General features: G+C 42.1%; 2 protein-coding genes across 8 annotated transcripts in view; one reads left to right on the top strand and one right to left on the bottom strand.

Moving 5' to 3' along the window:
- The window catches only part of DHRS12 (dehydrogenase/reductase 12), a 31,819-nt gene extending 17,648 nt beyond the window's left edge, over positions 1 to 14,171 (top strand). For 3 of the 4 annotated variants that reach the window (XM_074815764.1, XM_074815767.1, XM_074815766.1), the window contains 5 exons: positions 7,572 to 7,633; positions 8,352 to 8,456; positions 8,995 to 9,085; positions 11,007 to 11,144; positions 13,767 to 14,171. In XM_074815764.1, the coding sequence (XP_074671865.1) occupies positions 7,572 to 7,633; positions 8,352 to 8,456; positions 8,995 to 9,085; positions 11,007 to 11,144; positions 13,767 to 13,894 (524 nt within the window). In that variant the 3' untranslated portion in view covers positions 13,895 to 14,171. The remainder of the gene's footprint in view (positions 1 to 7,571; positions 7,634 to 8,351; positions 8,457 to 8,994; positions 9,086 to 11,006; positions 11,145 to 13,766) is intronic. The other variant, XM_074815765.1, reaches the window with a different exon arrangement.
- A 4,143-nt stretch (positions 14,172 to 18,314) lies between these two features.
- Positions 18,315 to 24,743, bottom strand: part of WDFY2 (WD repeat and FYVE domain containing 2) — a 74,702-nt gene continuing 68,273 nt past the window's right edge. For 2 of the 4 annotated variants that reach the window (XM_074815762.1, XM_074815761.1), the window contains one exon: positions 23,307 to 24,431. In XM_074815762.1, the coding sequence (XP_074671863.1) occupies positions 24,402 to 24,431 (30 nt within the window). In that variant the 3' untranslated portion in view covers positions 23,307 to 24,401. Of the gene's footprint in view, positions 22,531 to 23,306; positions 24,432 to 24,743 lie in introns of those variants that run through there. The other 2 variants (XR_012622079.1, XR_012622080.1) reach the window with 2 other exon arrangements.

Here is a 24,743-nt window from a genome sequence, read left to right as displayed (position 1 = left end):
AATTTACCACTAATTGCCAAATAGAACATCAAGCAAAAACTATTCTAGAATCCACCAAGACACTTGGGTCTGCAATAATTGCATCATCAATTTGATGTTGTAAACAGGTAGTGGCTTTACAATATTACTTCTGCTGAAACCATAATTTTCTTCATAAATCAGTTTTAAAGTACAGGTTTTTGGGGTCACTTGAAATCTGTAAAGCAGATAGAAGTATGTGTTCATGTACTATTATTATATGTGATATCCTGTTGATTTCCAAATCTGAAATAGATGAATCCTAAGGTTTTTAGCAGGCTAAAGCTGAGTTACAACACCAGCATTTTGGAAATCTGCCTTCACGGTGTTTGCTTATATTTTCTGTTAGGGCTGTTCTATGTTTTGCTTAGTTTCATGTTCTAGTACAGAAAGATTTGTAGCTTTCTGTGAGAAAGACCAGTGTCTAATACACTGTAGACTTCTGTCCCTTGCATGGGGATAGTTTTCATCTTGGTTATGCTGTGATTGAGATGGTGAGATCCACGGTCAACTAACTGTTGCAAGAACGTGCAGAGCTACCTTCCCACAAGACCGAACAATAGCGTTTTCAATAGAGTCCCCTTGGCTTCTACTTCGGGTTGTGAGACAGGTAGCCCAATTTTATTTAGGAGTTTATCATAGAATCATTCAGGTTGGAAAAGACCCTTGGCATCGAGTCCAACCATCAGCCCTACTCTACAAGTTCTCCCCTACACCATATCCCCCAACATCTCATCTAAACGACCCTTAAACACATCCAGGGATGGTGACTCCACCACCTCCCTGGGCAGCCTATTCCACTGTCTGACCACTCTTTCTGTGAAAAATTTTTTCCTAATGTCCAGTCTAAACCTCCCCTCTTGTTCTGTCACTAATTACCTGTGAGAAGAGACCAGCACCAGCCTCTCTACAATGTCCTTTCAGGTAGTTGTAGAGAGTGATGAGGTCTCTCTCAGCCTTCTCTTCCTCAAACTGAACAGTCCCAGCTCCCTCAATCTCTCCTCATAGGATTTGTTCTCCAGGCCCTTCACCAGCTTTGTTGCCCTCCTCTGCACTCACTCCAGCACCTCGATATCCCTCTTGTATTGAGGTGCCCAAAACTGGACACAATACTCCAGGTGTGGCCTCACCAGTGCAGAGTACAGGGGGACTATCACCTCCCTACTTCTGCTGGTCACGCTATTTCTAATACAAGCCAGGATGCCGTTGGCTTTCTTGGCCACCTGGGCACACTGCTGGCTCATGTTCAGTTGCTTGTCAATTAGAACCCCCACATCCTTCTCTTCCAGACAGCTCTCCAGCCACTCCTCCCCAAGCCTGTAGTGATGCGTGGGGTTGTTGTGGCCCAACTGCAGGACCTGGCACTTGGCCTTGTTGAAGGTCATCCTGTTAACAGCCCACTGATCCAATCTATCCAAGTCTCTCTGTAGAGCCTCCCTATCCTCATGCAGATCAACACTCCCACTTAACTTGGCATCATCTGCGAACTTACTGATGATACACTTTATGTCCTTATCAAGATCATCAATACAGATGTTGAACAGAAATGGTCCCAACACCGAGCCCTGAGGAACACCACTTGTGACCGGCCGCCAGCTGGATTTAGCTCCATTGACCACCACTCTCTGGGACTGTCCATCCAGCCAGTGCTTGACCCAGCAGACCGTTCGCTCATCCAGGCCATCGGCAGCCAGTTTTTCTATGAGAATCCTATGGGGAACTGTGTTGAATGCTTTTCGAAAATCTAGGTAGATAATATCCACAGCTTTTCCCTTGTCCAATAGTCGGGTCATTTTGTCATAGAAGGAGATCAGGTTTGTCAGGCAGGACCTGCCTTTCATAAACCCATGCTGACTAGACCTGATCCCCTGGTTGTCCATTATATGACTTTTAATGGTTCGAGATGACCTGCTCCATGACCTTCCCTGGCACCGAGATCAGACTGACAGGTCTATAGTTTCCTGGATTGTCCTTTCTGCCTTTCTTGTAGATGAGTGTTACATTTGCTACCCTCCAGTCCAATGGGACCTCCCCAGTTAGCCATGATTTCAGGTAAATCATGGACAGCGGCTTGGCGAGCACATCTGCCAATTCTTTCAGCACCCTTGGGTGTAACCCATCCGGTCCCACAGACTTGTGTGCATCCAAGTGGTGTAGCAGGTCTCTGACCACCTCCTCTTCAACTGTGCTGACCTCATTCTGCTTCCCCTCCCCATCTCCCAGCTCATGAGGCTGGGTGTCCAGGGAACAGCCAGTTCCACTGCTAAAGACTGAGGCAAAGTAGGCGTTGAGCACCTCAGCCTTTTCCTCATCCTTAGTTACCATGTTTCCCTCTGCATCCAGTAAAGGAGGGAGATTTTCCCTAATCCTCCTTTTGCTGTTAATGACTTTATAGAAACATTTTTTGTTATCCTTAACAGCTGTAGCCAGGTTGACTCTAGCTGTGCCTTGGCTCTCCTTATGTTCTCCCTGCATAACTTCACTACGACTTTATAGTCTTCATGAGAGACCTGCCCCCTCTTCCAAAGGCAATAGATTCTCCTTTTGTTCTTGAGATCCAGCCAAAGGTCCCTGTTTAGCCAGGCCGGTCTCCTTCCCCACCTGTTTGTTTTTCGGGACACAGGAACAGCCTGCTCCTGTGCCTTTAAGACTTTGCTCTTGAAGTATGTCCAGCCTTCCTGGACTCCCATATCCTTCAAGGCAGCCTCCCAAGGGATTTTGTTAATCAGTCTTCTGAACAGGTCGAAGTTAGCCCTCCGGAAGTCTAAGGTGACAGTTTTACTAACCCCTCTCTTTGTTTCTCCAAGGATCAAAAACTCAATCATCTCATGATCACTGCACCCTAGACGGCCTCTATCCTTTACCTCCCCCACAAGCTCTTCCCTGTTCACAAGAAGCAGGTCCAGGAGGGCACCTTCCCTGCTCGGCTCACTCACCAGCTGTGTGACAAGTTATCCTCCACACATTCCAGGAACCTCCTGGATTGTTCCCTCTCTGCTGAAGCAGACGGGCTGATTTTTGCAGGTGTTTTTATTTAAAAAAAAAAGTTAGTGTAGTATTTATTTATCTCCATAACAGCTCCTCATTTTCCACACTTGCATGATTAAAGTTTCATTCTGTGATTGTGAAACTGCTGAATTACGGCTCATCCAGGTTGACAGAGGAGTTCACTGTATGGAGTTAAAAATGGGAGTTATTAATTAGAGCATAATATCAGATTACTCAACTAAGTTGAGAAGATTTTTGGATCAAGTGGAGGAATTACAAAACCGGCCATGAGGGAATGCATGGTGATTCAATTTTGTTTTTTGGGGAGGCAAGTAAACATGAAACTTGAGAAAACATTAATGTGATAAGCACTTGAGAGGGAGTGTGTATGAACAAAGTGTGTTCTCATTAAGTGCCATGCTCATTGCTTTTACTGAAATTACCATGTGTAATGCACAGACTGACAACCCACACTGTCTAATCTACCATATGATAGAGCTGGTTGAATGGTGTGTAATGGTGGAGTTGCTGTATCCTTATAGGAAGATTTTAATTACATGGTATTATACATGATTTCCTATTATGTGAGCTCAGCTTCAAGATATAAAACTTACAGGAATTTTTCCAAAGAAAAGCAAATGTTGAGAGGATGTTTATCTTTAAAAGAAATTGTGCATCAATCCCAGGAGCCTCTTTAACTGGACAAAACATGGCCAGCAAGTACTGTGTCAAACTTCATTACACAGAACAGGGCTGTAGTTTGTCCAGTAGGTTTCTCCAGTCAACTTTTCACCTCAGCAGAGTTCAGCAAGGGCAAGATGAAATCCTGTATGTGGGGGTGATAGACTGGATGGTTACTTGCCCCCTTCTGCATTCCTGCTGCTTCTGAGCAAAATCCTGAATTCATCTTGCTGGACTCCTTTGTGGCACAGCAAATACTCCTTTTCAAAGGGAAGCGTTATATACCATTTCACTGCAATTTATTATTTTTTTTCCCCCACCATTACACCAGTGGGATTCAAGGTTTCAGGCCATGTAGACAGTATACCTTTCAGTGGCAGAAAAAAGTGATGTGTAAGAGTCTGGCCTGTCACACAGTCACAGATGCAGGTAGTACAGCTGTATGTCCAGCACTGCCTTGTAGGTGTACTCATAGCTCCCTGCCTCCTGGGTCTGAGATGAGTGTGAGAGAGAGGCTGCTGCTCAAGTTTCTGCTGTGTGAGTAATTCAAAGTAGTCTGCTTTTTTCCACAGGCACTCAGACCTGTGCAAGAAATGGACCATAGTCCAGGAGAACTGTTCAGACAGAAACATCCTGCTCCCAGTGCGATCTGTCCCAGAGGGCTCTCTGTTCCTCCTGTGTCATGGGTGCAACTGCTGGGGAACAGGCACTGGGAAACTGGTGGCCTCAAGGCTGAGCATCTCCATTGACAAAGTATCTGCTTGAGACAAGGACATGCTTCCTCCAGAATCCCACCGGAGTAGTGGCAGTTCTTGTTTTCTTGGAAGAAGGGTCTTCCTTTGCTTCTGGCAGAATCCTCCTAGGTCCTCTCAGAGGAGGGGCAGGATCACCACGATACCTTAATGTTTTCGGTGCAAGGCACATCACTGTTGATCATTGCTTTTCCCTCCATGCACCTTTGTGTTCTCTTGTGTTCTCTTTAAACAATTAAAAGGAACCTCCAAAAATCTGTACAGTTTGAACACAGTGATAATTAAACATTGATCATATTTGATATGCTTTATCATTTTTAACTAAGCTCTGTGGAAGGAGGTTTCTCCTTTAACAGACAAAAATTATTTTTGTGTCAAGGAAATGTACTAGAATGCTGAAGTGTTCATTTTGGAAAGGCAGCTGTCTGGTACACTGATATTAGTAATAAATTATTGGCAAAAAGGTATGCAATTTAGATGTTATTTTGATTTCCTTAAGTGCGAGGAGAGGGGACTGTAGTTTTTTCTATCAAATCAGTCTTAGTTTTCCTTGCAAAATTTTTTTTACTAAAAATAAGAAAATTTTCCCTTTTTGTTTTTATACTGTTAATACAATTCATGTTTTTATAAGGACTGTGGCAGGCAGTGCATTCATTTGTAGCTTCCCCTTTTAGTTAGAAATTAATTTTTGTATTATTGCATGCTGCAATACAGCTGTGCTTGGCAAACTACATGCCATGAGGTACGTGGCTGTGCCAGGCCTCTACACTGGCTGTACTTAGCATTCTTCCTATTTGTTTGATCACAACTATCAAACTGTGTGCCAGCCTTTATGTGAATAAAAATGTGAAGGTTTCAGTTGATGATGATGTATTCCAGCCAACACTATACCTTATTAATAAGGCATATCTATTCTACTATTATTGTACTAAATTTCTTGTCCAGGCTGTTTTGCCTGACAGACCAGCTCATGCAAATAAGAATGTATAATATTCAGGTATATTTGTTAAAGGAGTTTGTGTTCAAACACTTAAAATGGGCAATAGTTGGTGAAATATTTAGTAGTGGGAGAGATGAAATGCTGCAGTCTTAATGCCTGATCCATTGCATCTGTGTGTGTTTTGAGATACTAGTGCTTACCATAGGAAGCTGGGATTAAAACTAGTCTTTTTGTGTTGTGTCAAAGCAAATGAGCAAGTGGTTTTGTGGGGCAAAAAGATGGAGTGCTCTGACTCTGTGGGATTTACTGAATTCTTAATAAACTTGAAGAAGAGAGGAGACTCTGGCTTTGCAGTTAGTTTGTGGTTTTAAATAAGCGCATAAACTTCTGACAAGCTGTAGTTGCTATAAGCAGGATTTTTGACATTGAACATTTCTCTCATCCTGCTGGAAAACAAAACAAAACTCAGTTGTTAATAAGGCAATGTTAGTACATTCATCTCTGCATCCCTTTAGAATTAACAAATCAACATGAAGCCCCTTAAATCTGTAAATTAATCTGTGGGACAGTAAAATCAAGCATTGTCATAGCTGGTGCATTGCAGCTCTGCCTTTAGGAGATGCAGTTTATTTAACCAAGACATGATGTGACTTTGCATTTAAAGAATCCATAGCAAATCAAAATTTAATCCAGGCTCTCAGCTTGTACTGAAGTGATTTTTTTTATTTTTTAATTTTTTTTTACATCGTGGCAGTCTCCCATGACAATCAGCAGTAGTTCTTGTCCTAATGATGTCATCGTTCAGTCTCCCCGCCACTACCAGGGGAGATGTACGGACTCTTGTTATTCACTGGCAACTGCCTTTGCTTGCATTTTCTGCTGAAGGCAGGCTGCATTTACTCATCTGCTGTGCATTCGCTTTGTTTGATTTGCCAAGGTTTTAAATATATTGTGTGCATATGGGTGTCCCTCTGATTATATAGAGAAAATGAAGACTGCTGTGACTGACGGGGGAACTGAACAGTTTGTTCACCAAGCATGTAACACGTTTGTTTTTGGTAGCATATTTATAAACATGCTGTATTTTAACTGGGTGATCTCATTGCCGCGTGGAAGGTTATAAAGACACATGCTGAAGTCTTCATGTCTAGTGAAAAACATGGCCTCGGTAGCTCATGGAAAAAATATGTTTATCGCTGACATAGAATTGTTGAACTAAAGCCATTTGTGAAGAGATGAGAGGGAAGTATTATACTCAGTGCAGAAACACTAGACTAAATGGGGCTAAAATAATTTTGAATTAAACAAATTTTAAAATACAGTTTAAAGAGAAAAACCAAAAAATATTTCTGAAGAGATAAAAACAAACAAAAATCCCCGTGTTGCAGTTGAGCGGGTGAAACATCACTAGGTGTGTCTGAATCAAATACACTAGCAGTTGAACAGTGTTTTGAATAACAAACTTTGCTGGTCATGGTAACAGCTGTAAGGGAATATATTTGTGCAGTGTGTACACATCTATGCTAAATGGATGTGATAAAAGTGGGGAAGGACACAGTTACGTTTCCCCAAGTAATCTTAGCTCAGCCTTGGGCACGCAACATTAATATTTTTCCCTGCAAGGTTTCTTTATCTTCTGTAATAGTCATGCTGGGGGTTTAAGAGGCAGTCTTTGTGTGCAACACGAAAGTGTCAGTGTACTCTGAGTGGTTTCACAATGAGAAGGCAAAAATGGATGAGTTTTAAGTGCATGTGTAAGGGCCTAAGAAACACAAAAGTGTTGAAGCACGGTTTCCTTCTCTTGTTCGTGACCTGGCATAGATATGCCACACATGGAGGGGAAACGCATTCTGGGTTTCTTCACTGGCATCACCTCACCCCCAAGGAAATCCATACCTGAGCCATTTTGCCTTCAGAGTCATAGCTGAATGTAATGGGCAGTTTTCTCTGTAGGTACAATTCATAAAAGTCTATTGAATAACTGGTGTGCCTTTTGGTAAGTATGCAGCCACGTGGACCGCTACAAGTTGAGTTGGCATATTGCAGATAAAGCAGCAAAAAAACCCATCATTAAATTCAGATCAAGTTTCAGAAATAAAGAGACTTTGGGTTTTGAGTTGTTGTAGAGGGTGGGGAGAGAAGAAAGCTGGTTTGAAAATAAAAGTTAATATTGGTGCTTGTCTGTCTTTTAGGTACCTACATTCTGACAACTGCCCTGCTGCCCCTCCTGGAAAAAGAAGCTGATGCCAGAGTGGTGAGTCTGCGATGCTGTTGAAAAGTGATGTTTTACTATTCTCACTTTCTGGTTTGTGACAGCATTTCTTTGACTGTGCTAGCAATGCAGGATTAGTTATAATGCTGTAAGTATCTCTAGAATCCTCTTGGATTTTGCTAACAACCTCCTTCTCCAAGGCAAAGCTTGTGCTTGCTACTCTCATCCCTTCGTTGGAAATCAGAGTAAAACACTTCCTTTGGAAACTTCCCCTTCTGCTTTCCCTGGGGCAAATTATCTCATGCAGCATAGTGCAAAATACCTATACAGGAATATAGGCTTAAAAGAACCTTACAGATCTTGGTGTAAAATAGAACAGCACATACATTTTTTTAAATTAAATTTCCCAAGTTTATTACAGCCTCTTGTTTTCTAATTAGCTGCTATAAATGCTAAGCATACAAAATACAAATAGTGCTATTTTCTTTCTCTCAATTACTTTTCAAAAGGAAGAAGCACAAAGTTCCCTGAAGGAGGCAACACCACTTTGAATGAAAATCACTTTCTAAAAAAAAATTCTGTTTCTTCCACCTCATCTCCAGGTATGCTCTACACATGAGCACAAGCATAGTGCAAAGAGTATGTAGAGGAATCCTGCTCCCGAGGGACTTCCAGATGTGGCCTGAGGACCACATTACATCCATGAGTGCAATTGTGGGGAGTTTCTGGTTTTGTTAATTTGCTTTTCATTCAATTACAGATAACTGTCTCTTCTGGGGGCATGCTAGTTCAAAAATTAAACATATCTGACTTGCAGTCGGGAAACGGGACATTTGATGGAACTATGGTGTATGCACAAAACAAGGTACAGTCCATGGTTTTGAAAACAAAGCCCAGCACTTGTTTGCTAGGCAGCTTATACCATCTGCTTTGCAAAAGGCCTGTTGTTCACTGTTGTTTTCCTATTTCATCCAGCCTGTGCAGAGAGTCACAGGCAATAATCTCCAGGAGTATGATAGCGTGCACTTACAAGTGCATACCATCTTGCACAGAGAGCATGGCTAGACTTTCATTTGACTTGATGTAAGTCTCAAGGGGGAAGACTGTCTTTAGCTGACAAATCCTCTCTGCCCGCTTAGTTCTTACATGTAGATGTGGTCAGTAAAAGCAGTGTAACTGCTTTAAAAGAAAGCTTGTGGCCAGGATATGGATTGCAATGACCATAGTGGTGTCTGACAAAATTATCCAGTAAATCCAGTCAGGATGAGCAAGGGTATATTTCTGCTATACATAAATGCCTTGGTATTTACAGCATATTTGATCTAGTTTATCTCCCTGGGAACTAACTTGGTGGACAGGCTGTTGAGCTTGATGCTAGTCTGGCTCTTTTTGCTCTACCCTAGAGACAGCAAGTTGTCTTGACAGAACAATGGGCAAAAGCTCACAGAAACATCCATTTCTCTGTTATGCATCCTGGCTGGGCAGACACTCCAGGTAACATCTGCTTGATACTGACTATATTTTTTTTTTTTTTCAGGATTAGTCTAAAAGCAAAGATGAATGAAACTTTCTGGTAGATTTCTCCAACAGGTGCAGTGATTTCTTGGCTTCAAACTGGTGTCTGAAGTTGTTTTGTACCCCCTTGGTAGCTCTGTTCTGCAGTGTCTGCTATCTGTGTATATCTGGAGAATAATAATGTGCAATGAATGGTTCCAGCCCCACACAAATGCGCAGCAGAGCCATAATGCTTTAAGCTAACTTTGAAGTTACATTTGTAGTGGGACTGTTAAATACACAGATAGAGCTTATGCCTCTGTAAGTACCAACATGCAGACATTGGGAATTGGTGAAGACATATAGGAAAATGGAGCACACACCATTGTGCAAGACCTGTTCCTCTGCTCTTCCTCTAAACATTTACTGCCGTTGAGAAGCAGCGTGTTTGGCCAGACAGCTCTTTGTCTGAGCTGCAGCTGTTCTTCAGTGACTGTGTCTCAGCAGGTGGGCCAGCATCAATTATCCAGTATGCATGTTGCATTCTGCAAAATGTTACCAGCCCCTAACACCCAAGCTTGGGGTGCAGACTAGCAATCCGATCTCTAGGTCTTTTCTAGGGATGCAGTTTTGCAGATTTGGTTCTGATGACAGAAGCACTGCCCCATCTACTTTATGCTTGAAAACTGCCCTTTCCAACTAAATATCCTGGTAATTCTTTTTCTTCAAAATACATTTATTTTTGCACATCCTTTGTGGATTTCAAACCTAATGAACCACAGTTATCCCACCTTAAAGTTCAAGGACTCTCCAACCTCCAAAAATAAACAGCTGCAGGAGATAGACCTTCAATCATCACCTGTGTTGTGGTTTTGGCTGAGATGGAGCTAATATTTTTTTTTCTCCTTCTTAGTAGCTAGAATAGTGCTGTGTTTTGGATTCAGTGTGGGATTTGATATGAGAAGAATGTTGATAATGTACTGATGTTTTTAGCTGTTGCTAAGAAATCAAGGACTTTTCAACTTCTCATGTCCTGCTAGTGCACAGGTACACAATAAGCTGGGAGGGAGTGTAGCCAAAACAACAAACCCAAACTGGCCAATGGAATATTCCATATCATCTAACATCATGCTCAGTATATAGATAAGGGTTGATCGGAAAGCTCACGCTGGCTTCTGGGATTGTGGCTTCAGGATTCTTCTCTGAGACCAAAAGCCAAAAACGGGCTGGGCATTGGTCAGCGGGTGATGAGCAGTCACATTGTGCATTATTTGTTTGTGTTTTCTGTTATTACTATTATTATTATTATTTTATTTCAATTATTAAATTGTTTTTATCTCAACCTGTGAGTCTCCTTACCCTTACCCCTTCAATTCTTCCCCCATTCCCTGGGGGTGGGGGAGAGTCAACGAGCAGCTGTGTGGTGTTTGGCTGCCAGCTGGGTTTAAACCACCACAACGTGTTGGACAAAATAAAAAGAAACCAGAGTTTAAATGTTTATGTAGTTGGTTTAGGTACTGTTCACTGTACAGTTTCTAAATACAATGCTGCAACTGATTTTCTAAAACTGGTGAGGAAATAAGAGCTAAAAATCCTGTTTTGGTATTTCTGATTCCCCCATGTCTAACTTCTTTGCAGTTTAGAATGAAATTGGCTCAGGAACCTCTTGCCAATCCTGTTCTCAGTTCCTACTAGTTTTGTCCCTGTAATTTGACCCAAACAACTGGTGGATCATCTGGCAGTTTAGCACTATTCCACCACATGTCATCATACTCCTAGCTATGGGGAGATACTTGTTCTCTTCCGGAAACTCTGGGATGCCTTCTCTTCCTCCTACACTTACAATGGCATTTTAAGCTCTCTTTTTTTAAAATAAAAAGTCTCGCCTGGCAGACCACTATTCCATTGTTGTTTTTTCTAGCAGTGAGATCATCAATGCCAGACTTCCATCAGAAGATGAAGAATACCCTGCGCACAGAGACCCAGGGAGCTGATACTGTTGTATGGTTGGCAGTATCATCTGAAGCCACAAAGTTACCAAGTGGCTTGTTCTTCCAAGGTAAGGCAGCAACGTCTTACATTGCATAGCAGTGGAGATCCCTAAGCTGCCTGAACTGTAGAATCCCCATCTGGCCTGGAAGGGGATGAAGGCTCCACTAAGCAACCCTTGTTCAAAGGATAAAGTATTTCTCAAAATTGTTCCAAGACTAAAGGTTCAAGTGAGCATTGTGCAACCAGAGAATGACTGTGTTAAGTTGTTATGTTCCTGCTTTTGTCCTCTAAAGTAGCTGATAGAGACTTCAGAGCATTTCTTTAGGATGGATTGGGTTTTTTTTAAATGAAAATGGCTGTATGCAGGACTGTGCCAAGGGAGGGTGAGTCAGAGGAGTCAAACAGCATCTTTTATGATCTGGGAAACTAGCATCTTTCTCACAGAGCACTGGGGGTTGGCTTTGCTTTGACAGGCTCTTCCTACCATTCCATGCTGGTTAAAACTGCCAGTTCCCCCTTTCTCTAATGCTGGGCAGAGATTTGAGCACAGTGGCATTTTTGGCACTGTAAGCATAGGTGATGGAAAAACAGGGCAGAGCCTTTCATTTCTCCCAGGCTAATGACAGGCATCTTAGGAGCAGCAGGAAGCATGGACGTCTTAATGGTGATGCAGGTCAGTCCAGAAGGAGAAGGACAAAGCTCAGAGTAATTGCTTACAGAAGCTCAGTACTTTTGTTGGATGTGGCACTCAAATCCTGATTCACTGAATTTCTAGGTGGAGCAAGCAGGAAGTTCAGACTTTTCCAGAGTTGGGTTGACTTTGTCCCTTCTGTCCCCTCCCAGACAGTCACACAGGGTTGGTTGACAGATATTTACCCAGACCTTTTTCATGTCATAATGTGGTGCATGCAGAAACCCCACATCCCAGCTGTCAGTCGTCTTTGTAGAACCAGGCTTTGCCTTTTGCGTACTCCTATCACCTTCTTCCTGTGCTAATGCTTTTGCTTACTTGTTCTTTCTCTAGATCATAATTCCACCAGGCTCTTGCCTTTGGCCTTTGTCTACCCCCAGCTTTAGTAAACAGGGAACATGCCTTGGCTCTTTAGCTGTAGCTATTGACTTCTGAGAGCTTTTGCTTGGCATGACTGCTCTTAAGGCTGCAAGAGAAGTTCTGTGTCTGTGTCCTGTGCTTATCAAACAGTGATGAAGTCAGTTATTTCTCTCTCCTACTGCCCTTTGGATACCACCATTTAGTATGGGCCCCGTTCAGGCCCTTTCAGTAAGGGGCTTTGTGTGCAGGAGCACTTTACCACAGACCCTGCTCGTCTGGTCCTGGACGGCCATTTTCTGAATCAGTCACACCTTCCCTCCATTTCCTCAGTTCTCTTTTATTCTGTTCCCTTTGAGTGCAAACCAAAGCCAGCAATTTTTTTTTTCCCTGAGGAAAAAAATTGGGAAACAAGAACATGACTTGTACAACCAGAATTCTCTGCATCTGCCAAAATAAATAAAAAACATTTGAGAGAGTCCTACTTTCCAAAGACTAGAAGCATCTTCTCCGTGATGCTAAACTTGGTTTTCACACATAGTTCCCAAACTTTAGCACAGGCTACTGGAAGCATGACAGTTAGGTAGAAAGCAGTTCCTATTCAGTGATGGAGAAGGGAGTGTTCCTCTGCATGTTTCTCTCTCTTCAGTTTTCCATGCGCAGAGGTTATGTGGTGTGTGCAGCCAGTTACAACATTTGCTCTTAAGAGAGCAAGTATCTCTGCTCCCCTGGGAAGCCTGATGGCAGCCTGATAGGTTTTCAGAGAAATCTGCTGCCCAGTGCTGCAACAGCTTGTTCTTTCAGTCTTAGCTGGCTACTGCAGAAGTTGAACTTTATAGACTAACAGTGTGGCACCAGTGCTCTGATGGTTGTTTCATAGATGTCTGAGAGCACTATCATAAGGTTCACAGGCTCTAGATACCATGTTTTTGGAGAGAAAAATCCCTTAGAACGGATGGTGATACAGCTCTATTTACACAGAGTGAGGGAGGAATACGAGATATGGAAAACCAAGCAAAGCATCAAATTGAGCAAATCTGGTCAGACATCTTTATGTTCGATACATGCTACTTACGGTGATTGAGCAATTAGCTTAAGTTCTTTAGCATTTAGAATTTAACTATTATTTTTAAGGATGAAAGCATTTTAAGATTGAAAATAATCCAAACTACGAAGACCCAGATGGGGAATTTGTGTAGCAGTTAGAAACATTATGTAGCAGGCAAGGAAAAACCCTGTCTCCTGATGCAAAAGCAACCTCTGCATGCAACAACAATCTCAAGTTATTGGTCTTTGTCTACCGGAGTTGCACTAGTGACAGGAATCATGCATAACCCCACAATAAGGCCTTCCTTTATCTACGCTGTCCCCAGCTGAAAATGAGGTCTTGCTCCCCAGTCTAAGTCATATCGTGCTAAAGGACAGTCACTCTAGTTCCAGAATACATATGAAATTGGTTTAATTTCTGGTTTGGAAGAAATGCTTAACTAACATCGTTTACAGATACATAGAAGGTAAGTTTCCTGGCTTCAAGACCATGAGGTATATTTGGGCAGTATAGAGCCTAGCAGAAAAATCTGTGCCAGCAGAGGTAGTTAAATGTACCCATAAGGATTTTTATTTTTATTTTTTCTCTTCCAGACAGGCAACCAGTCCCTACACACTTACCCCTGGCAAGCACCCACAGTTCACCAGAGGATGAGGAGAAGCTAATGGAGGTGCTGGAAGAGTTCTCCCAGAAGTTTAAATCCAATTCTCCAGGAACTTAGTGTCACTGCTGGCACAGTGTAACCACAAAGCTTCTAATTACACAGTAACAGTACTGTAGTGTGCCTGCTGTTGAGGGGAAGTAGGATACCACAGGCCTGTTAAAAATAAATTGGGTTCAGGTGTTCTCATCATGGGGGAGAGTGGTGCCTGCAACATTTTTTTTCTGCTGCCAAGAGTCTCTCTCATTGTGAATATGCACCTGCTGTCTCAAGGTTGTGTTCTTTGAATTGGAAGAAGAATTGGGAGGCATTAAAATAAAACTCAAGGCTTTGTGAAGTTGCCCAAAATCATTTAAAACACTTGGCATAGAGAAATGCAGAGGAGTGTAGCTTCAGTAGCCCTTGTGATGGACTTCAGGAAGGAAGTAGTAAATGTTTTAAACAGTGTATTTGACAGGTTGGTGGCTTCCTTCACTGCATGAGGGTGACTGGCCTCCAGCCTGTAACTGGGAATGCAGAAACTCTTGCATTGCCTGCTTAGTTTAAATGGAAGGATTCCTCATGGCCTTCAGTTTCTGTAAATCAATGCTGGTATGCAGAATTGATCTGCTTCCTCATGTTTAAACAGCAAGAATTTAGGAACACTGCCAAATGCCTTCCACATTACTTTATGGAGCCAGGGCTGAATATTATCCCATTTATGTCAAGCCACCATGAAGTAGGCGGTTTCAGCACATACCACACCCAGACATGGCTGAATCCAGCAGAGAAATGGCTGTGTGACTCTAGACATGAAAAGAAATAACATGCCAAGCTGTACGTGCTTGCCATTTCTGTGAACATAAAAGGGAATTGCTTTATCATTATTAATGAGTTAAGAGGGGGAAGGGAACACTGTGGGGCACATGATTTACAGGAGTCGTCCACCTCCTGATGAGAGGGTTGTATTTTGCCTGGAACTGTTTATGTCCAGATGCAGAGGATGGGATTTGTCTTACCTGACCTGTAGACATTTAAATTACTCATTGGGATTCTCACTGTAAATCAGTAGAGAGAAAACAGGCCTTTTTCACAGTGATTTAGTGGATCTAGTTTAAGAAACACCATCTACATCTTTCTACTGATGGTGAAGACAGCTCAGACTAAGACATTCAGGTGGGATTCATTTTGTCTTACGTATTTCAGATTTACTGCAAAGCCAAGACTATTAATAACAATAGCGGTAACACATTTTCTCCTGTGTTTGATAGCAAGCAGCGTACAGAACCCAACCAAGTTACACTACTGTTTTACACATGGCTGCAGACTAGTGTGGTAGGACAAAAGACCTAGACACAAATATAACAAACACAGGCTTTCTTGAGCTCTCTACAGTGACTAGTAGCTAAAGGCCATGCTTCTGGGCAGAGGAGAACTCGTTATGTCTGCTTTACATAATTTAGTTTCCCAAATGATATCCTACTGGCTGATGGCATTTACTACTCATTATTCAGACATCCTATTAAGTGTCAGTTTAGGAAAAAACCTTCTCTCTTCAGCCTATTGTCAGGCTCCTTGGAAATAAAAGCTTTACTGTCAGAGAGGCCCTGAAATAAGTTTTCCCATGATAAGCAGTGCTGAGACAAGTCAGGCTGTCACAGCTCTTCCTGAAGAGGCTGGATCAGCATTCAAACTATTGCTTAATTTTAGAAACTTAACTTCTCGCATTACAGTGAAAGAAAACAACAACAAGGCTTGTACAGATGTTTATTTCCTAGAAGCCTGGTATTAACATTTTACACGGTTCAAACTGTTAAATACAGTTACTGAAAACAAGAGCACGGCTGGAAGCATATATAGTAACTACATTTCTCAATCCAGTAGCTGCAAGGCTAATATAAACATTTGCATACTTGAGTATTTAAGTCAAGTTGCTTCTCAGCTCTGCAGTAGAGAAGGAAAGTTTAATGACTGGTATTTAAATAGTTCATAAAAATAACTAAAAGTGCACAATATATATATAACACATATATTTTAGTCAACATTCTGTACTGATGTATTTGAATAGCCTATATTTTTCTTTTTAGTCACAGTTTAAAAATGAAGCCAAAGGTATGAAAACTGCTTTAATCAAAGTTTGGTCACAGTGTAAAAGAGCCAGATAGTATGGTTTAAGAGCACTTGTGATTTAAAAAGAATTAAAACACCGAACAGCAATTAGAAACAAAGTCCAGAGTCTCCCACGCTTTGGTATTATGGTCCCATTGATGCTTTATTTCAGCCCTTTTCCACAAGAGCAAGTGCAGCCTGTGGCTGTAAAGCCAGCAAGATGCTTTGTGCTAATGCAATTCAGAATGACTTGGACCTGCATGTAAGCAAATACATTTAGTGCCACCTATAAAATTTTAGGGACAAGAGAAAAACAGCACCCAGTGACAGATTACCAGAAATAGAAGGTGGTGCAAATTCTTGCTAAGCAGTGCATGCTGAGGACTTCAGTACACACCTGGTTTATAGGAGCCAAATGACAAGCACAGCAGCTGTTCTTACTGCCCTTCCCTTTCCACGCTCAGCCCAACACTTCTTGTGTCAGCTTTCAGGCTTACATGACTCTGACCTCAGTTGTTTTAACTATTCACATTCTGAAGGCTTTTGAATTTTTCTTCATTTTGTGAAGTCACCTAGTCGGAAGGCTTTTGCTCTCGGGGATTTTGCACAAAGAGGAATGTAGCGCCACACGTAGAGTCATTTCCCCATGTCCTGATGGGAAGGCACAGCCCATCAGCAGAGCAGTGGGACTGACTGCGGTGATGGAGGGGCCCCTGGAACATTTCTTTGTCTTGGGTGAAAATTTTGGCAGTCAGTATAACGGATATCAGACAATTTTGTAAGCTGCACTTCCTCTTCTCCTAAGTTTTATTTCTAGGCCATGTTTATTCTTTGTAAAAAAACCAAAATGAGACAACCTGTGGTTGATTAAAGGTATAAACAATTGTTTGTGTCTGCCTTTGAATAGCAGGGCATTCCCATATATACCTCACTATTTTGGAGTAAATTGCAAATACCCAATCAGGTGGGAAGTTGAACATGCCCTGCCTGGGCTCAAGGAGGGGAGTTTTACTGTAGACTTCAATGTAGACAGATTTAAGTCAGTGCTGGAAAAGTCGATGTAAACAATTTATTTGGTGGGACACAGCCCTGGGCCAGACATTTCAATTCAAACACTGAGCATTTTTAAAAGCCATAGCAGTAGGAGCAGTGCTAGTTTTCATTAACCAGTGTTTAATCTGGTGGTCATTGACCCCAGTGGAGAAGGGCAGCTATAAATCAGTTTAATCCATAAGTTCCTTTTGCCCATGACCTTCTTCTATTCCCTGTGTGTGTTGTGCTCTCACACTCCCTGCAAAAATAAAGCACCCCTTCTCATGACACCAGATCCTACTTACCTAAAATTAGTGCTGGTCAGCATCCACCACTGTCTTTTTAAACAAGCTTTTACCACTCTGACTGGCAACGGGAAGCTTCAGATCTCTCCTGGCTCAGCTCAGAGTATTTCCCTGTTTGTCTATCAATCAGGCTTACATCTCCTTCTTTTGTTGGGAGAGGTAGTTCTGGGTGTGTTTGGGCAGACCCAGTGACTGATTACAGGAGATAATTTTGAAATGCAAATAAGACGACTTGAAAACTCTCTATTCCTGCAGTCATCCTAACAGCACTGGTCTAGACAATGAGAGAAAGAAGGCATTGAAAAGGGGAGGAGTCTGATGGGGAGCAAGTGTAACAAAAACACTTCTGGGACTAAAAGTGACCAAATCCAAGAACTTCAGTTTGTGAAGTAGGTCAGTGTTTATGTTCCTCTCTAGAGGGAGCCATCAGATAAACGTTAGGAAAAATGATGTATTCTTGTAAAGGAAACTTGTTCTCTCTCAAGACAAAAGCTGATGCACAGCCTTACAAAGAGACATGGTGTCAGCCTGGCCAAAGGTCTGCATCAGGCCAGGTTTTCAGCCTGCCATTGTGAGAAACACCTCAAACCTTTGCTGTGCCAGCAGTGACAGGGGTATCTCACAGATAAAAACATTGTCAGAAGAGAGGAAGAAGGGTAAAAGCTGCACTGGTGCAAACTTCAGGGAGGGAGCTCCCAGGAAGTGGCATTTTCCTTGATAGTTAAAATTCATCTTCTTGAGCATCTCCCCTTTACTTTCCAGTTGAGAATCCACAATCCACAGGGAGCCTTGGGGTGATGCAGAAAATTGTGTGATTCTTTCACTGCCCAAACATCCTGCTTCCCTTGGCTGCTCACCCGCTGCTGGGCGGTCGGAGGGAGAATTTGTCATGGCAAAGGAATGACCCTGCGTGCCCATACAATAGTGGTCAGGTTTATGCCAACTTACAGAGCAGGTAGAAGAATGGTCCAGTCAGAACTCAGTAACCCAAATTCCTCATTACAGATCAACATACACAGAGAGAAGGAAAAGTAATAGCCAGAAACTGATAGAAATTAATTTAGTGGTGTTCAGCTAGCACAATTTATTCAGTTATGTTGGAGATAACTTCTTTACATAGTGGAACAGAACTAGAGAGTGTTATATTATAATTAGCAGAAAAGATGGTCAAACTGCTGAGCAGTATTCCTAGAAAACACTGACCCGAACAAAAGCCAGTAGAAGGATTTTACGTTAAAAAAGCCTTATGCCAAAAGACAACAAAGTCCACAAGATGCTGGTCAATATGGTGAAGTTAACTTACCAATTAGTGAGTCAGAAGCAATGCTCAGCCTTTGGAAGACTAAACCATACTTGAAACTAGTGGTAACAACAAAGATGAATCAAGTTTGTGTAACTCATTTCTTTCTGAAACTTTCTTGATTACTTGGTGGTGGCAACCCCACCGAATTTCCTTAGAAGAGGACAAAGTAGAGGTGTTAATGATGGGTCTTTCACATCTGAGGGAAGCCCTGACCTGTTAGGAAATGCTTGTATTTTGTTAGTATCTGCAAAGGTGCTGAATTCAGTGAACTGGGATGAACAAATTGTGCAAAGAAGCCTGGAAAGTACGAAGGTGATAAAACTTTTCATAAATTCAGATTATTTAATGTATAGGGAACAAGTATCTGGAGAGAGGCAAAAAACTATCTTCGTAAGGCCTGACACCTCTTCTGCACCGTATCAATAGTGATGTGACTCTTCCCCATCATTTTAATGTTGAAGTGCTTACACATTTAATGCATTTCTCACCACACTACTTAAGGTAGATAAATACTATTGGGCAATTAAACCAAAGAACAAGAAATTGAAGTCAGATCTTCATAGACTCAATCTACTATCCCATCACTAGAACAACTCTATCTTCTCATGGCTTCTGGATCCTCACCAGGGCTGCTGGTCAGCTTACAGTGCTGGGACAGGGGATGGCTCAGCTTTGTACAGTTCTGATGAATATTCATTTCTACACTACTGGCTCTTTTTGTATGCTGATAACATTCTCTCTTGGCATCCCTTATCGCAAAGACTTTGCCAGTAAACTGTTCTCTCTCATTTTGTTTGGTTTGAGTTCAATGTCCCCACATGGTACCAATTTCAAGGCCTTTGAACTCAACCTCTTTCTGTTCTTAGCAGCACAATGCTGTTCTGCAGCACACAAAATTTCAGAGATGGCCAAAGACAGGTCACAAGGGAAAATCCCCCAAACTGGGAAAATGCAATGAAAAGTCACATGTGACCACACAGAGTTAATCTCAAACTTAAAATTCCAGAACTTCAGGTTATTGTCAAACTAGGGACCACTTTTTTCTGAGGAGCAAAGATTTCCTGCCAAATTTCACATGCAATTTTGAAGAGAAAAATCTGTTTCTTCCTCAGTATTACACGAGGTCAATGCTGAAGGGATTTAGCACATTAATCCAGCCTGAAAAAAGGATCAAGTTTGTTGTTACTGCTGCATGCTGTTGTCACATATAGAAATAAGTCTCCTAAAGCCTAATTGAAAACATGCCATGTGCTCAATGTGGTCTCCTGGAAAGGACATGGCCCTGTAAAACCACACATTGTAGATCTACTTCCTGTGTGCTACGAAACAGAATTTCAGTTGTTCTTACCCAAATCCTACTGGGAACAACAACGACAGATATATGTAGCACTTGCTAATTTGTTAGTATCCCTAGTACTTTAGATTTAAAGAAAGAGATATTTTGCTTTTTTAAGTTTTTTTTTTTTTTTTTTTAAATTTACTAACCCATGCAGTAGACACAGACATTAAGTGGACTTTGAATTACAGAATGGTTGAGGTTGGCAGGGACCTCTGGAGGCCATCTGGTCCAACCTCTCATGCTCAAGCAGGGACACCTACAGCCAGTTGCCCAGGACCATGGCCAGTCAGCTTTTGAAGACCTTCAAGGATGGAGACTCCACAACGTCCCTGGACAACCTGTTCCAGTGCTCGGTCACCCCCACAGTGGAAAAGTGTTTCCTGATGTTCAGAGGGAACCTCCTATGTTTCAGTTTTGTGCTCATTGCCTCTGGTCCTGATGCTGGGCACCACTGGAAAGAACCTGACTCCATTCTCTTTGCATTCTTCCCTCAGGTATTTATATACATTGATGAGATCCTCCCTGAGCCTTCTGTTTTCCAGGCTGAACACTCCCAGTTCTCTCAGCCTTTCCTCAGAGGAGATGCTCCAGTCCCTTCACCATCTTTGTGGCCCTTTGTTGGATTTTATCCAGTAGGTTCATCTCTCTCTTGTACTGGGGACCCCAGCACCAGACACAGTTGGGAAAAAAAGGTTGCACAGTCCTCTCCAACAGTGATTTCCTCAGCAGGCATAAAGCAAACTTTTTTTCCCCTTACATCTTTTTTGGATCGCGCACAATCCTTTTTGTGCATCCAGCCATTCACCTTCTTATCAGCAACCAACCCCACGCAGAGGGAACGCATCCCTCCTTTTCCCAGTACTGGAGACACTTGTGCCACCCTCTCAGGCAAAGCGCAGCTATCGCTTTTGACGTGCTAAGAGTCAATGTGCTGACATTCAGGTGATGGCCTCAAGTTCAAGAGGACAAGGTGGGGCGGTCACCTGGGCTTCACTGTGAAGAGTAGCACTCTTGTCTACAGCTGACAGCCGAGCACTCTAATGTCACCATTTGGAACTATGCTCCGTCACACTGGCTGACTTTTAGCCCTATGCACTACCCTGTTTCAACCATCTCTAACCATGGTGCTAGTCTCCTGCAGACGGAAGGACCATCAGTGCTATCGTTGCAAGCAGTTGCCCACACACTTTTCCTTTTACTTAAGTATTTTCAGCTTAAAAATACTGAAGTTTGGGGCTCAGGTTGATCCTCCTTCAGCCACCTGGAACACAAGTGGCTCAAGTCAGCTGCTCAGGCACTGCGTATGTGACCAGTGCCTGCCCCATCACCTGCCTAAGTGCTACAGATACTGTTCATTTTAAAGCCAAGAATGGCAGATAGATGCTCTGAAGAACATTGCTTCCTCCCCCAAGGAAACACCAGCTAAGAGAGAAATGAAAATCAATTTTTCTGAAGTGAAAAGCAGAGAAAGGCCAACATTGTTTGTATGCCCCTTGGCACAGCAGGAGATATCACTAAAAGCCTGCTGCTGCACTTAAGCAGCCCGGGGGAAAAAGGGACTTTGCTCCACTTGAGTGTGTGGGGGGGTGTGTGTGGGGGTGCTGCATAGTTTACATCTGTACCAAAAGATATACCCCACCCCCCAAATAATGCAATTTATAAAAATAGCTCAGATTTGTTATTCAGCAACTAAAATGGAAAGAAAAGGAGCAGGCAACAGGAATCCCTTTTTGTGCAGGTCTAGAAGACAGAAGAAACTGAGATTGTTACCTTAACAAGGCAGAACAGGAAGGCAGGTGTTTTAACTCTCTCAACATCAAATCCTTCTTGTTTCATCTGGGAGGTAAAGGAATTATTGTTTGAATCAGACACACCTATTTTCCCTTTATATCTCTGCATTATGGCTCTTAAGGTCATAACAAAGGGACAAACTTCCCTTTCCCCCTCAGCTTCACTTTCAGCTTACATAATTTTCTAAACCAAGACCAGTTTGTCCTGAGACTGCAAAATAAGGGGATGTTCAGCTTAAATTCAGAAAACCCTGCAGGTAGTTTAGTCAGAAAGAACAGCAAGGGAAATTTTGCAAAATGTATTTGTATACCTAACATCCACTCAGAAGCAACACTGAAATCACAACTCCTTGGAAGAGAAGGGAGGGTGGCCAAAAGTTTACTGCAGAGCAGTCCAAATGCACCTTGCTCCCAAATTTAGTCTCCTTTGGAGCCAGTTCCTCACCTTCGTTTGATCGTTATATGTTCAAAAGGACTAGGTCTTGACCCAGGGGCAGATCCTCAGCTTGCTGACTCCACTGTTCCATCAATTCATGCTGGAGTTCCAGGCTTGTTGCAACAGTGATTTAAGTTCACTCTGGTGCTCCCATGTTTCTGCCACTGTAAGAGATACTCTCTGCACAGCAAAGCAAGTCAGGTCTTTGGCCAAAAGCCCCTGAGCTCAAGGTAACGTGGCACACCATAGTCCAGCAAAGTTTCATACATCTTCTTCAGCTGAAATGAAATATTGGCAGGCAACTTGCTCATCTTGCATAGCTTCGTCAGCCAAGTACACTTCAGTCATCAGAAAACATGCACAGGTGTAATGAAAAGCCTTCCAAGAGGAAACAAGCACCTAGCTTCCAGGAGAGAAAGTGGGAAAACTTAGAAAACAATTAACATTCAAGTTGGAAAGAGAATCTTTTTAGTGCTGTGTGAATTATGTTTGAAAATATGCTTTGAAATATGCTGCCTAGAGGGAAACCAACTACAGGCTGTATGACCAGGAAAGTCAACGTGACATCATTTCAGAGAAAAAGACTGCAAAATGCTTAAGCACAGCTTATAGGATGTTTGAAATGAGAATTTTCCCTGAAAATATGTAGCAGTCCTGCAACATGCACACAGAAGTCCACTCACCCTTTACTGTGGCAGCTCAGCAGTCTAGAATTAATGCCATGGACTGCGTAACATTTTTGTTTCCTCAAAAGTGAATTACTGCTGTGCAAACAAAGGAGAAGCTTCATTTGCTTTTGGCATTATCACTCAAGCAAAACATAAGGCTTCTCTAGGTAGTAATGTGCTCTGTAGTGGTAAACATTGTGGCCTCCCCACTTTAGAGTGGAAAAGTAAAGTCCAAAATGGGTCAAGACCGAGCACCACTGACTTGCTGTCACAGCAGCTACAGACCACAAGGTCTGCTTAAATAGAAGATACAGGAAAGCCCTAGGTCTGGTCTTTGGTTCTATTCTCTACACCAGTTTCTTTGAAGCACATGAGCAATAGCCTGCTAAAAAGTGAAATGGATTAAAGGAAGAGAGAGTTGACTCTTCAGAGAAGATCCCTTTGGAAAAAAGGGCTTTTTTAATTCATTCATCTTGACAACGTCCTTCTAAAAAGGTAATTTGGGTCAATCCAGGTTTTTAAATACTTTTTATTTTTAAAAGAAACTGTAAAATATGACAACAGGAAAATGGGCATCGTTCAGCAATATCAGTTTCTGGTCTATAAAGGAAATGAATAAAAAACATCAGCATTTTAAAAAATAAATATGACTAACCATATGGAAAACGAATCAAATTCATCTTCAACAACACAGACAGGTATAAATGCTGAAATGTTGCTGCACAAGGTAGAGGTAGAGGTAAACCAGACTTTTCAGACCTAGACCAGTTTTAGATCTGCCCCCCGCCCCCCGCCATGCACACACTCCCAAAAGTTCCTCTTGCCAATAATTTAATTTGAATCAGCCTGTCAGCCTCATCAAACTCAAACAGGTCTGTGTGCTCCTTGTAATGCTCTGAGCTGGAAAACTCTTCCAGCTTTTGCAGAAATGAGTTGCTAAGCAACCTGGCCCCCTGGTTTTGCAACTTGTGCAGCAAGGAAAGAGGCAGGAAGCTGGATTTTTGCTACTACAAACCAATAAAATGCTCTCCAGATGATGTCCGCTAGGACAAGTAGATGTTAGAGCCCTTTTAGGAATTGCAATAGTCCATCAGCTGCTCGGTGATGCACCCAGAGAACATGCAGCGCTGTCCTGGAGTTCCTTCACTGAAGAGAACATGGTCAGCAGAAACATCCCAAATCAATAGGTACTCGCTGCAGGGAGAGCCGATTGCCTTATACGGTATGTTGATACTGAAAACTCACATGGTAAAACACAACCCAAGAACCCTCTGTACAAAGCAGCAAGTATCTTGACATAGTGAAATAGAACTGAAAATTGCACCACACACAGATTTTCCAAACAAACTCAAGACAACCGAAGTCAGATTGTACAAACCATTAGTTAAAAAAATACCTTCTTGTATATTTTGAGAATAAGTGGAAAGAGTCTTCGTGCAAATGTTCAGCCTTGATCAAGCAGAGGACGTAAGATCGTTGTAAACACATTAGTTCCTTTCTCATCTGCTGTATGCGCCCCACGTTGTCTATCTTCTGCAGTATGATTAACGTTAGGATATCTGTTTCTTCCATAAATATCACCTTTTCAAGTTCCACTGATGTACCATCAAGACACTACTGGTGTCATATCCCACAACTGTTAATAATAAAATATAACAACATAGTGAATAATGGTAAAATATAAAATAATATATAATGTCATCTCTAAATAATTTGCACTTTGGTTTTTTTGCTTAAGAGAGGCTACATAGTTAGAGGTAGATGCAGCAAGTCTGAAGAAGTTTGATTTCATTTTCCAGCACTCATGTCAGACTGGTGAAGGCTGATCAAATGACATTCTGTATGTCACTACACTTTACCCTTATGAACCGTGTTCATAGCTGGCCTTAAGAGAAACCAAAAAAACCCCACATTTTATTGCTAACTTGAATGATTAGCATAGTCATAA

The sequence above is a fragment of the Strix aluco genome, chromosome 2, assembly GCF_031877795.1.
Source record: "Strix aluco isolate bStrAlu1 chromosome 2, bStrAlu1.hap1, whole genome shotgun sequence".
Taxonomy (NCBI): domain Eukaryota; kingdom Metazoa; phylum Chordata; class Aves; order Strigiformes; family Strigidae; genus Strix; species Strix aluco.
This window is presented reverse-complemented; position numbering and strand designations above follow the sequence as displayed.